The sequence below is a fragment of the Pleuronectes platessa genome, chromosome 22 (genome assembly GCF_947347685.1).
Source record: "Pleuronectes platessa chromosome 22, fPlePla1.1, whole genome shotgun sequence".
Taxonomy (NCBI): Eukaryota; Metazoa; Chordata; class Actinopteri; order Pleuronectiformes; family Pleuronectidae; genus Pleuronectes; species Pleuronectes platessa.
Window position 1 is genome coordinate 1,347,193 of NC_070647.1, and position 14,754 is coordinate 1,361,946.

The 14,754-nt window shown below is 40.0% G+C and overlaps 1 protein-coding gene across 2 annotated transcripts in view; it reads right to left on the bottom strand.

Annotated features, from left to right (window-relative positions):
* The window catches only part of scube1 (signal peptide, CUB domain, EGF-like 1), a 111,691-nt gene that overhangs the window by 57,614 nt on the left and 39,323 nt on the right, over positions 1–14,754 (bottom strand). For both annotated transcript variants that reach the window (XM_053415023.1, XM_053415022.1), the window contains exon 4: positions 11,237–11,371. In XM_053415023.1, coding sequence (XP_053270998.1) covers positions 11,237–11,371 — 135 coding nt within the window. The remainder of the gene's footprint in view (positions 1–11,236; positions 11,372–14,754) is intronic.

Below are 14,754 nucleotides of genomic sequence, written 5' to 3' on the forward strand. Positions count from 1 at the left end.
GCACCCCAGGCTACTGATTTTACTTTCCCTTTCTCTTTTTTCTTTATGAATCTTTCGAGGGTTGTCTTGTCAATATTTCTATCCCTTCCAGCTTTTCTTAAGGACTTCTTTCCTTGCATGACCTCAGCGGCTTCAATCTCCATCTATGCGAGGGGTGTTTGGCCCCAGGTTGTCTTCCTAGTGTATAGTTTCTTGGCATGATGTCTTTTCTACAATGTTAATGGCATTAAAACATATGTAATGTAATATTACACTAAAATATGTTTAAGACTAAACTTAACTCGTGCTACATTTCTCACTTTACCCCACAGCCAACATATTAGAAAAAACAACATCCCTTATCAATTCAGGCTAATCTTCAGCTAGCATCAATCACATGGTTTTATATGTTGGAAGTTCATCAACATGTATGATATAAGTTTTTCTACCTGAATCAATTTGTTTTGACACAACAGTTGAAAATGTAGTTTTACATGCAAAAATCACATTTTTGTGAAAAAACATTCTAACCACAGCACCAGCACCAACTTCTCCTTCATGGCAAGGGGGGAATGGGAGGGGATCGAAACATAATGATCACATGACCACAAATGTGTTCTGTTGCCTAGATACAGGGGGTGTCTGACATTACCCGATGTCTCACATTAACCCGCTCTCCCCTACCCTTGAATGCACTGATTGTAAATCGCTTTGGATAAAAGCAACAGCTAAATGAATTGTAATGTAATGGACTAAGGCCCACTGTATTGTACTTCTCAGTTTGACCTGCCAGCTGTCCCTCAGAACGCCGCTAAGCCCTCCGCCCTAAGCGACGCTATTGAGGCGCACTGTCAACAGTCCGCTCGGGGGCAGGGGGGCGTGGCGGCGTGAGTCGCCCAGTCCTTCGAATTTTTTTCTGTATGTGGGCCTCTGGATAAAAAGTTTGGACACTCCTGTCTTATTGTAACTCGCTCTCACTTTAAATATCACAGAACCAGGAATCCTGATTTTTAAATAATTTTGAGATCTTAGTTTTATTACTTTAGAGAACACAACAACTAGCTTAAGCTGTGGTTGTGTATTAGGCTACATTGTGCATCATCTGGGACTATTTGGACGGAAAGAAGTTAAATTGAAGCATTATTCTTACATCAGGCCACATTTTAGGACAAATGCCTCAATAGTTGGTGAAAGGTCAATTCTAAATTGAATGAATCCAAAAGAAAAATAACACACAATAAAGAACACTGGCAACAAGAGAAAGACATGAAATATAGCAAAAAATAAAAACTCTGTGACAGGAAAAAAACAGGTTTAATTTTGACAAATGCAAGAGAGGTTTGTGAGCTCAGTCCCTTGCTCTTCTCCCTGCTCACTGACAACAACTCCAACACGCATTCATTCATTCACTCAAGTCATTAAATTTGCAACACCACCATTATCTCCTGTTTTTAAGACGGAGCCAGAGCGGCCAACAGAGAAGAGGTGAGAACAGTGACATTATGGTATAAGCTAAATAATCTACTAAATGTAAGCAAGCAGATGATGTGGACTACAGGAGGCTACAGGGAGGAGGACATGGCCGTATCCAAATGAGGTGTTGACACCCCGATAGTAATCTGCTTCAGCTAGAATCAACAAGAATAAGGTGAAAACACCACACAGATGTGGTCATTAGGGCAGCGGGACAGCTCTTTTTCCTCCTGTGGCTGAGGAAGTTCGGAGTGGACTCAACGATATTCATCAACTTATACAGGTGTACCATGGAGAGTATCCTGGCTGGCCACATCACAGCCTATATGGCGGCTGAACTGCCTTAAAACGCAGAGCTCTGCAGAGGGTGGTCAGATCAGCCAGAGCTGCAGGAGGAAGGCCCAGCCGATCCTCACTGACCCCAGCTATCAAGCCTCACACTTACCTGCACACAGTCTGGCCAGCAGTTCAAGAGAATCTGAACCTAAAACCAGCAGGGTTGAGAAACAGCTTTTACCCAAAAGCCATCAGGCGACTGAACTTACGATGCTGCGCACATAACATACTCACACTCAGCAAATATCTGTACTTTCTTTTCCACTACATGCAGTCCATTGTGTCAGATGTTCACATTATTTTTTTTAATGTGATGCAGTGGTTAGCAATATTGCCAGCTTGCCAAACAGCTGCTGTCCTACAAACCAGAAATAGTGCTGGTTGACAAGGAGCAGAAGAGGGCAGTTGTGATAGCTGTGATAAATACAATATGTCTAATCAGATACTCTACCATTATTGACAAGAGTTCCTCGATTTATTTACCTTCCAATATGTAAAAAACGGTTTATTTTAATCAGTGCTGAAACCTGCCTGGCTGTCTCAACGTAGGAAAACTGATGGTTTGCATTTATGTATGATGGATAATCCCCTTATGAAAACTCTGAACTAGTGTTGTTTTAAAGAATCAAAACAGATATTGTTAAATACACAAGCATTTAGGGCTACTCAACAGTTGAGGGAGCTAAGTAGCAACATTTACATGGAGGTCAGAGAGCAAGCAAACCAGAGTTCACTCTGTGTTAACAGAGTCCAGCTGCTAATGTAAAAGAGAACTTAGATTCACACAGTCCTTGTTTAATAAAATAGTACAAAATATGTGTGTGTGTGTGTGTGTGTGTGTGTGTGTGTGTGTCCGTGTGCGTGCGTGTGTGTGCGTGTGTGTGGAGCAAGAGAGACTTATGGCTGAGGCAAATCTTTGCTTCTTGTACAAAGCTGGGAAAAATGGGACAGACAGTCTACTTTTTAAAATTAAAATGAACCATTTTGTCCATCAATGTACACTCTTTTTCGTTAATTCCAAATACATTCAGATTATTAATTCAGTGTTTTACTTCAGCACTTACAACCTCCAGTCTTGTCTGTTAAATCTCTACAAGCACACCTAGATTTCAACATTTCTCTGGTGCTTCCCAGCAGATCCTCTCACACTCCATTAGATTGGATGGGAAGCATCTGGGAACTGACATCTTCAAGTTTCTGATGTTGTGTGGAGTTTTATTTTGAGCTTAGTTGGATTCAAGAACCCTCATGGGCTCTTGAGCAGAATTCTTTCTTCAAGGACCTTTGCTGCATTTATTCTTCCCACAAATATGATCAGTCTCCCTGCCCGTGATACTGAAAAGTCACCCCCCCCATAACATGATGCTGTCACCACCATGCTTCAATTTGGGGATGGTATTAACCAAACAGTGTTTTAATTAAACGTGTGATTAATGATTGAAGAGTATTGCCTCAGAGCTCAGAGGTGATCTTTGCTGCAGGTTCTCCCATCTCTAAGTGCTTGTTCTTGGTCGTTTGGATCTCACTTCCCCGCTGTACATGCAAAATCACACATCAATTCTGTAAGTTAAGACCAAACAATGTTGTTTCGAGCCAGACTGAATTTACAGATGTGTCAATTGTCACTGTGTGTGTGTGTGTGTGTGTCGGCACGAGCAAGCCAAAGGGAAGTAGAGAGACGAGTCAGGAGAGTCTGAATGAATCTCATACAGGTGTGAAGAAAGATTTTACCAATTTAATGAAAGTACCTTTATGTGGTGAGCAGTGTTGATATTGCGGCAGTGGTTGCAAACAAATCAACGAGAAGAGAAATAATAAGTTTGATTCCTAAGGAAAAAACACATGTTAATACCAGGTGTAGTGTCGGTCTCTCTCTCTCTCTCTCTCTCTCACTCTCTCTCTCTCTGACATACAGACACATGGACAAAAGATATACCTGGTTAGTCACACTGGATAAAAACAAAAAGATTTGGTCATTATTAACACGAATTACGTGTATTTGCAGATAAAGCGAGTAGCTTTGCACTTGTGATCGCTCAGGAAGGATGTTATAACCGGTCTCAACAAGGTCACAGAGATCTACAGAGGCTTCCTCTATGTCATCACGTGAAATGTAAATTGTAGGACTTTAGACATAGGTTTGTGTCTTTCTAAACTACTTCAAATGAATTCAGTTTGCCATAGGTAGACTCTAGATACATCACAATTATTTAGTGGACATTGATGGGAAGAAAGACAATTTTACCAATATAAAAATAATTCTAAAACACTTAGCTTACAGATGTTATTTCTAGGCCAAAGACAAACTTTGGCCTAGAAATAACTCTTGAGGGGAAAATGAGCAGAAAAGAGAAAAAACATAAATTCCACCATCCACTCACAGGTAAATAACTCCCCAAAGAGAGAGAGGAAGTGCCATATTGCTCAATCCCAAGAGCTTGTTTTCAAAGTTGAAATCACACACTGGAATAATATTTAAACAAAGTATTTATAAAATGAAGGAAGACTGGCCAAAGGTCTTGCCAAACAAAAGCTGGCAATGTAGAGGTTCTGTCCATGATTACTAGATCCCGTGTGGCCTCAATTGTGAGTTGGGCCAGCAGTATGTTTAATGAAATCAAAAGCGTACATGAGTACATAGCCTTGAAGTCCAAAGGGTTCGCAATGTGGTAATTGAAATCACTGTTATGCTGTAGTTAGTGCAGACTGAGAGTAGTTCAGAGCACTTAGCTAGAAACAAAGTTGAAATACTATCAAAGCTATCCATAGCTTTATGTTGATTATGCCAGCATGAATAATCCAAGCAGCAGTCACAAATATTGGTGATGACTTTTGGACATGTACCTCAAAGGACACAGTGGACTACAAAAGGATTCAAAAGTCACCATACCAATGATGACAAACCTGTCAATCGTTGACGGTAGTGAAGAGGTGGTAAATAGAGATGATCCGTATAGGGATCTAGTCTGGAAGTAGCTTGGAGGGCTGCTGTTGCCATATCAGTATTGATTTCTTTCACTGTGGCCTCAACTGGCTTAATGCTTTTAAGGTCAGCTTTGTCAGACATGGTAGAAGCGGCAGGTGTAGCAGCTTTGTGGGTGGCAAATAGCCCCTTGCTGAAGACCAGCTCATCTATTGAGTGATGTTTTTTCCAAGTTGACAAGGCTTGTTATACATAAATCCCCATCATTAAAAGAAAGAGGATTATATTTTAGTATATATAAAATAACCTTGAAGTGTTCAGTGTACATGTGTCAAGAGGTGCATTTCCTTTGAGTAGTATTTTGCATATTCCAAATTGTTCATAATAATACCTGAAATATAATACCGAAAATTCATTAAACTTGAACAACTACTGAATTAACGCTTGGGAGAAGCGGAAAACTCGATCCATTGACAAAACAACATTGCACTTCAATCGAATGGAAGCGGATTCATCCAATAAATTAAAGCCTCTGCTAAAAATTAAAAAAAACTGTCAATTAAAAATATAAGGCATGTGTGGACACGTTCCAATGAAACAAATTCTACTATTTAACAGTAGTGGAGGGAATAATCGTGTGCAAACATTGATTATATTTTATATGAGACGGCAAATACCATCATCCTGTTGTTCCATTGGTTCAGAAGAGTACAAATTAACCTCTATAAAAATAAGATTACAAATTATGATATAAGTTGTAAGAGTATTTTCTAATGCATCTTTTTGTCGTCTTCCACTTTAAGTCACCCTCTTCTCATATAACCCTGACCGACAGACCATGACGATCAATAAACTAAAATATTCGAGATCACCACTCAGATGGAATTATACAGCATTTGACAGAAACCCTGAGCTGTCAGTGTGTAGGCATATGATAAGTGAAGTACAGCTTTTGATGATTTTTGTAAATAATGATGATAACAGCCCAGTAGACAGAGCTCCCTGTACTTAAAATTCCCACATTGCCCCTGGGCTATCATTTAAAAGCTCCCTGTACCTCCAATTTCCTGCTTTGGTTTGTTTATTCTTCTGTCAACAAGAGGACGTGCACATGGGCCTACATACAAGTGTCAGTGTGTGTGTGTGTGTATGTGTGTGTGTGTGTGTGTGTGTGTGTGTGTGTCTGTGTGTGTGTGTGTGGGAGAGTGCAGCAGCAGGCTCAGCTCGGCTGCTTCCTCTCCTTGCACAACTTCAAATAAACACACACAACTTCCATTGGTCTACTCCACTATGTTTGTCTCTCTGTGTTTATTTTTCCTCTTTTTCTCCCCCCCGATATGGACTCCTCCCCCATCCCCTGCTCTCTTTGACTTCCTCTGTCTCAACACATGGTACATTATGGACTGTGACCCAAATCCCTCACTGATCACTATATTCACTTTATAGTGAGTTTAGTAGTGGTGTCCGAATGTTTAATGAGGTTCTGTGTACCCTATAGTATATAGCGCACTCATTGTTTCCCATAATGCATTATGACAAATAGTGTCCAACGGAGCACGATCTGCCACCATACATTGCACTTGCGGCAGACAAGCGAGAGGAGCTAGGAAAGCTTGACCAGCCCGACCCGTCTTGTAAATGTAAATACATCACGGCACAAACTGCGGAACATTTAAGATTTACTGGGGGATTTTCCACCGTCCAACCCTACTGTGTCATACAGTACGTCACAATCCTGCGACAATGAAGTCATTCTCTTTGCCGGGCAATATCCAAATTAAGCAGGGGGGAGGGGGGTTATTTTCCGAATGATGTTTTTTTTTTGTTTGTTTGCTTGTATGCAGTTTACACAAAAATCACTTGACAGTTTTCCAAGAATCTTGGTGAAGGGATGTGTATAGGTCAGACGATGCGGCTCCAGGGTTTTTCTTTTCTCACTGTCTTCTTTGCAAGATAGGGCCTTTTTCAATATTTGCACAGTTTTCCCAGGGAATAATTTGTGGATCTTGATGGATAAAACGGAGGCAAATTTAGGAAACTGGTTTCTATGAGTCTATGCAATTGAGTGCAGCTTGAGCAAATTTAAGGTGAATTTTAGAATTTGTTGAATCCAATCCAATTAGAATTGCACTCAGAGTAAAAGATTTACTGATCCATAAAGTCAGTAATAACTGGTTTCTTTATCTGTATAATTGGTACATGAATGTATAGTATCTAGTTTAATTATCTTTACAGACCATACATAAAGGTATTATAACTAGTTTATTTCTGTACTACTAGTAAATAAATATGTTATAGCTGGTTTATTTAAATGTATAATTGGAACATTATGCATAATATTTAGGTTAAATTATCTGTATAAACCACAGAGAGATGAATAACTAGTCATCTATCTGTAAATCAGTATATACAGACTTAATAATTAGATGTTTGTCAGTATAATCGGTATAAAAAAGATGAAATGACTTCTTTATATTTCTGCATAAAAGAGTATTTTGCAGTAGGAAACAAAGACTTGTCCTAAGATCACCATACAATACATTTTAATGCACATTATTTAATCATTCATATTTTCTTTTCTTGGAGGGGCAAAGATTTAAGTGTGTAAGGACTGCTTCTTGTACTACTAACTAAAAAAAATTGATTACATGATTCAATATATTTTTTTATCTATTCATTTATTTGAGATTACCTATAAATGTAATCTTTAATGAATTCCAGTTTCTAAAACAAAATATAACAAGAACTTAATCCTGCTATACTACCCAAAGAGTATTTTAAGTGTCACCATGCATCAGTCCATTGCCTCCTGATAATTGGAATTGTTAGCATTAAATAAGGCCAATTTCATCTCTGCTGACTTGGCCAGCCTACCAGCACTGTGCCATATTCACATATGGCTGAACAGCAAACTCATGATTTTTCATACAGTGAGAAAAAACTTGAAACCCGAATATCAACTGTGGTTTTCTTTGTATTCCAATCAAAATGGTAGATTTTTCTTGTCCACAGTTGACTATTAAGTGGTATCTAGTCATCAAGTTCCAGGACTCACTCAGAAACTCCTGTGACCAAACATTCTCTTGGTTCGCCAGGCATGGCGCCGGTATGGGTGGTGTTTAAAATTCCCAGCTCACTGCCAACCCCAACTTTTCCAGGAATTTTCGTGTTGAGCTCAGAGAAGAATTTACGAGCATATTGTTTTCACTCTGTTTTGGTGGTGGCTACATTGTCCAGGTACAATTAATAAATCAGACTGAAAGACAGACCTGGTCAACTCTGAGGCATTGGTACGATATCTAATACTACACTGCAATCAACCTTTTTCACTGCTGATGCAAATCACACACAACCTTATCCTGACCAGCCACATTCTCCCTTTTAGAGATCTCTGATTTTCCCCGAAAAAGGAAATATGCTTCACCATTCTACATGAATGTCACCACTTGGCCTGTGAGCCATGCCTGACTCATGGGTTCATAGCTTTCCCACATCATGACAGATCAGGAACATTTGCTAGGAGAGCTGTTCCCCAACGCATGTTTAGGAGCTCATGGGCCCACGTCTTTTGTTCTTGCCTGGATGCGCTTCAGACAGGGCTGTGAAGCACAACAGAGTGGAAACACACGATAATGGAACAAACGATTGTTGCTAGGCTTTATTATCCCCTTGTTGAGAGTCAGGGAGAAGGAAATGAGCCGCGAGCTGACACTTACCATATGCAAAGCAACAATCAAACAAAAACTGTCTCTCCCACTCACAATGCACGCATACACGCACACACACACACTCACTCACATAATTTTACTTGAAAAATAAAATCAAGACAGAATTGATAAAATTATATAAATGAGTGGTCCTCAATGCATTTGACCATCATGCAGCATGAACAAAGGACATAGTGTTTGAGCTGAGCTGATGTCTGTGACTGTATGTTATCAGTTTGATCCACTTTCTTTAAACAGCAATGTGCCTGGTCCTAATCTGGTTTGAAATGGGACCTTTAGAAGGCAAAAGAATGCACAAAAAGATGAGAAGAGCTGAAAACAGGAGCCAAGAAAGCAATATAAGGTAGCATGGAAAAAAGTAATGTACAAAGAGATTCCTGTGGAACACCTAGATGCTGCTGCTATTCCTGTCCAGGAGAGAGAGGGCACAAGTCTCTGATTGAGGAACTATGGACTGGTGCAGGAATGTCTGGACGTGGTTAAAGGCTGAGGACAGCCTGCCACAGCAGGGCCACAGGAATATACCACCCTCACTTGTTTACTGTGAACATCCCTGACCGGAACTGGTCTTACACTTTAATACTTAATATGTTAAGAACATGGTGTGGAGGGGTTTGACATATTTTGAGAACATAGATCCAAAATGAAATATTTATTTATTTATTTATTAAAATAAATAAATTGAATTCATATACAAAACACTGAAACACAATTTATAATTTAGCTTTTTTAGTAAAAATGACAAAATTTCTTCATGAACTTTCCTGTTTGACTTCCATGTACTTATAAATTCCTGGTCTAGTTTGGTGGTGAAACCTTGCTAATCCTCTATATAAGGTAAATGATCTGTGGCTGTCACTAAATTTGTTTCCGTCGATGTGAGCGATGGCAAAACTTTCAGAAATAGTTTCGAAGGAGGGGAGACGAGAGAGAGGGAAAGGTAGATATATTCATAAGCTGGCTAATGGGGTTTCCAGTGAGCAAACACACTTCTATTTCTGCATCTCTTTCACCTCTTTCTCTGCGCATCGCCACAGAGAATCCTCTAACATCCTGACACAGGCTCATAACATGCCTGGAAGCACCCAAGATACAGAGGAAGAAGATAAAGGAGAGGTCACACTGGTGCCGCCTCTTCCTCTGTTTGATCTCTCTCTCTCCTCGCGCTCAGTCTTCACGCAACCCCACATTCCTCAACTGTCTCCTTTTTGTGCCCTTTCAAAGATGATAGATGATTGCCTCTCATCGGTCTTTGAACTTGACTGCCATACTGTCTCCATTCACAGCTGTATGCATGCGGTCATTGTGCTTAGAGAATATGTGTGTGAGTGTGTCGGGTAGAAGAAAGCAATGCCTCCTCACCTCTGTACAGCTTCTTCAGCGCCAGGATGTTAGGGTCAACAAAATTTACAAATCCAACCAGTAAGCAAAGGATGCCAAACATTGCCAAACATTGCCAAACATTGACACTGAGCGCAAACATTGCGCTCAGTGTCTAGTCTATCATTGTGGAGGGCCATTGACCAAGTTAGAGACAAGATCTCAGCACCCTCACACCCCACAGCTTCACACACAGGAAAAAAATACTTTTGATCTGACAGCAAAGAGCAGGGACATAAATAGCAGAGATTCATTTCAAAATAAGAGTAAAGTGCCCAAGAACATCACATGCCTGTGAGCGCGGGCAGGAGAAACTCTGGAGGAAGTGACCCTGATTTTTGCATTCTCACATACAGCCCCTCTGAATAATTTCAGGAGATTATCCGGAGTTGAGTGCAGGAGCGATCGGATCTCACTTATGTACGTAATTTGTGTTTGTCAAGACCCAATTAGGTTGGTTTGACCCCGTCTGAGTTACAGATGTGTCCGATGTTACTGTTTGTGTGTGTTTGCAGTGAAGAAAGAGGTTACCATCTTAAGAAAAGTGTCATGATGTCGTGGTCAGTGATGGTATTTTGGGGATAGCCGCAAACAAATCAGCAAATGGGCACATATAAGAGAAAAAAAAGGTTCAGTTCAGAGTGAAACTGTAGCAGGTCAGAGGAAGTCAGCTGAGTAGGCGTCCTTCATATGGCCCAGGATGCATTTGTGTTCACACTGCTATGAATGTAGTCTGGCGTGATCAGATCTATATCCAATCTGAGTGCGTTCACACATGTACTAGGAGCAGTCCGCTTAGATCGGATCACAATAAACACAGTTTTTCATACAAAGCTGCAGATCCTAAAGGAAAATAAAGAAATGCAAAGAGACACATGGCTACTTCGAATGACTACTAAAAGATACTAAATAGCCAAGAAGACGCAAACCAACCACAAAAGAGGCAGCTTACAAAAAAAACAAAAGCACTGCAAAGGCACACAAACAGACTGACTACAGAAATGCATTATGACTACAAAAAAATGTAAAGAGACACAAAAAGACCACTAAAGACGTAAACTTATACAAAAAAATTCAATACAAAGAAACAAACTGACCAGAAAAGGCACAATGGATCTACAAAAGAACTACAAAAAGCCCTAATATGACAGGAAAGATTATTATAAAGAAATGCAAACTATTTAATAAAAGAAACCATGACGACAAAGAAACACAACTTTACTACAAATAAATGCTAAACAGCTGCCAAGAGACACAAAATCCCTTTATGACCCTAAATCACCCTTAGCTCACCCAAAGACACAGGATTTACTCCACCTAAATAAATATTTTTCAGCATTATAACGTCATTCTAACGATTTTCAAAAACGAATATCTCCCACTTTCTGACAGCATTCTCTCTCATTCTCAGTCTTACCATCAGAGCGGTGGATGCAGGTATGCTGGTTGTCACTGAGGAAGAAGCCATGTGTGCACTGACACTCATAGCTCCCCATGGTGTTGACACAGACTTGTTGACATCCACCATTGTTGTCCCGACACTCGTCCACATCTGATTGGATGCAAAGAGAAGGAAAAAGAATACAAAATTATGCACGGCCATTGGACCTTGACCTCTTGACCTTCAACCATAAAAACGTTATCAGATCATACCTGAGTCCAAGTGAATATTTGTACAAAATTTGAGGAAATTCCCACAAGGAGTGGAGGCATAAAAATCTTTCAGTGTTTTTAATCAACCAAAAAACGTTCTTGTCTGTGGCTTTGTTGCTAGGCTTGTCCCGGCCTTAAATCCGACGCGGTTTGACCTATGTCCTCTTCGAGGACAGGGTCCTCTGATGTATGCAGCCTTCAAAATGAGACACATCCACTGTCTGGTAGAAGACAGTGGCTGTGACTGCATTATTTTTAACTACAACGCTATCTATTGCTCAATCTTCCCACTGCAGTTGGTCCTCACTGTTGACACTTCATGACTATATTTTATTTCTTGCTTATCTGTTCAAAATTAGTTTTTACATTTGCTGATAATTGTTGTATTATAATCTGGAAATTCTTGAAACAGACATGTTGCTCTCAACAGCATTCCCTGTATAAATAGGTTTGAATTAATTAATGAAAGTATAAACAAACAATTGGGGCGGCTGTGGCTTAAGAGCGGTTGTCTGGCCAACCAGAATGTCGGCAGTTCCATCCCAGTCTTCCGAAATGCATGCCGAAGTGTCCTTGGGCAAGATACTGAACCCCCAATGGCCCCTCATAGAAAAAAAGTGTTGCCTATAGATGTTCTGTATGAATGAGTGATGAGTGGGTGAATGTAAAACTGTAATGTAAAGCACTTTGAGTGATCATCAAGACTAGCAAAGCAGTATATAATTACAAACCATTTAATGAAGCCAAAGTATTTTTACAATTCTCACACCTTGGGTACACTGCAACAATTAGATATTAATCAAGATGTAAATATGACTGTTTGAACACCCATCTGTATAATATAACTGGCCAAAAACCACATATTTAGGTCTATGAGAACACAAATGATGTACGTGTTCATTGGCATATAGAGCCGGGAAGTGAGATCTGATCACAGGGGTCACTGGAGACACATGTGGCGACATATTCCAAAGCCACATGTGAACTGATGAACTTGCAGCTGTCCACTTGTGATCAGGTCACCAGAGATACATGTTAACAGCAGCTATGAACTGGGCCTGACAGGGAATTGGGGTGAGGGTAAAGGAGGGGGCAAGAACAACTTGTTAGCATTCTGCATGCATTTAGAATATTTAACCCAATTTAGAATAGGCAAACAGGCAGTTTAATTGTCCAAAACATACAGTTAATGTGCAGGTACATAAATTGAATTTCAGAGGCTTTACTGTATGTTTTTATGTGTGTCATGTGGTCATGTGACCTTTTCAGGTCACTGTGTTAGCCAAACAAAGAAGCGTCACAATGAAAGGGCAAACGTTGATAATATATGAATGCAGCATATTGGTTCTCGCCTCCTTTGTAGGGGAGAACAGGGTAATGTGAGACATTGGGTAATGTGAGACACCCCCTATACCTAGGCCACGGAACACATTTGTGGTCATGTGACCTTTATGTTTTCAAGCCCCTCCCATTCCCCCCTTGCCATGAAGGAGAAGTTGGTGCTGGTGCTGTGGAAAGGATGTTTTTTCCCAAAAATTAGTTTTTTGCATGTAAAAGTAAATTGTCTTGCTTTGAACTTTATCAACTGTTGTGTGAAGTTGATTTGCTAAGAGATTAGCTTTTTCTAAAATTGTGGCTGTGGGGTAAAGTGAGACAAATGCTGGGTGGCAAAGTGAGACATGAAGCACAAGTTAAGTTTAGTCTTAAACATATTTTAGTGTAATATTACATTACATATGTTTTATTTTTTAACGTCATAAACATTGTAGAAAAGCCATCATGCCAAGAAACTACACCAGGTAGACAACCTGGGGCCAAACTCCCCTCGCAGAGATGGAGAGTGCAGCCGCTGAGGTCATGCAAGGAAAGAAGTCCTTAAGAAAAGCTGGAAGGGATAGAAATATTGATAAGACAACCCTCAAAAGATTCATAAAGATGCTCCAGTTAAGTGCTGTGAACTGGCATTTGAATACGCAGAGAAAAACAATATCCCTGTCCCTGCCAATTGGACAGAGAAACAATGTGCAGGTAAGCTAGGGTGTGCAAGAGATCACATGAATCATAATAATCATAAATGTGCTTAATTGACCAATCCCCATGATTCTGTTACTAGTCCGATATTAATTTTGGAATGTGTGGTTGTCAATCTAGCTGTCAGGATTTTAACTATTACAACATGTGTTGTTATGGTAGTTTTAAAGTGGAAAAAGTAAGTGGATAACTTTACCCCCTTGATTTCTCTGGTCTGTCTCACTTTACCCCTAAGCTGGGGTAAAGTGAGACACAAGACCACTTTTTAAAAAACTGTCCTGAAGACATTCTGATCATTTCCATTACTAGGAAACATCCTGAATCAATGGGAAATGTGTACATTTTACTGATATATCATTTTAGCTCGCCTAGAGGGGAGCAAATGTAAAACATGTCTCACATTACCCTGCTCTCTCCTATTGTGGCTGTAGCTGTTCTTCGTCTCCACACTTATCCCAAAGAGACTAATAAAAGACATGGGTGACACCGTTGCAGAACACTGCAACATTACATTAATGCAATAGTGTATTTGTTAGTTGAGCTAGAACTCGGAAACACCGGCAAACTAACTTTGAATTTAAAGAATTTATTCAAAAGTTTGAGATTGATGTTAAATTTTAGCCCCTCTCAGGTACATTCAATAAAATGTCCTGATGGTGGTCAAATCTGGCTCATAATTTTGTTTTTTCAAATTCATAATGTTGGTGGGGATATTAACCAGGAATCCAGGGTGTTGATGAAATGCTTAAATTGTACACATTGCTGTGTCCCTTTCTTTCTTTAGCTGCTTTCAGACTGAACTCGAAACATCCTCAGTAGTTTCTCCACAGGGGCTGGATGTGTGAACGCAGATGTCTGAGTGGAAGCCTCTGCAAACTTTCTCAGCCTGTCCCCGTAACAGAAAATCTGCAGAAAGTCTGGATGAGTTGGTGTGGGGACACAGCAGGACATTCTTCACAGGATTCACCTCAAGTTAGTGGAGGGGTTGATGACGTTTCTAGCACGCTACAGACGCAAAAATAAGAAAAATAAAAAAAGATAACAAATACCTCCATGTGAAAAGGTGGAGCCATACAAGTAGAAGACACTTAACAGAGTTTGTAGTGATAAAAGCCGATGCCGCTGTCAATGTGCTGTACACAAAAACATGGGATCTCTGCAGCAGAAGAAATACTTTACATCCTGCCTACTATGCATTATTCCTTGCTGTTGTGAACACGATTATGCGGAGAACCTCCCGCTGCATGTACA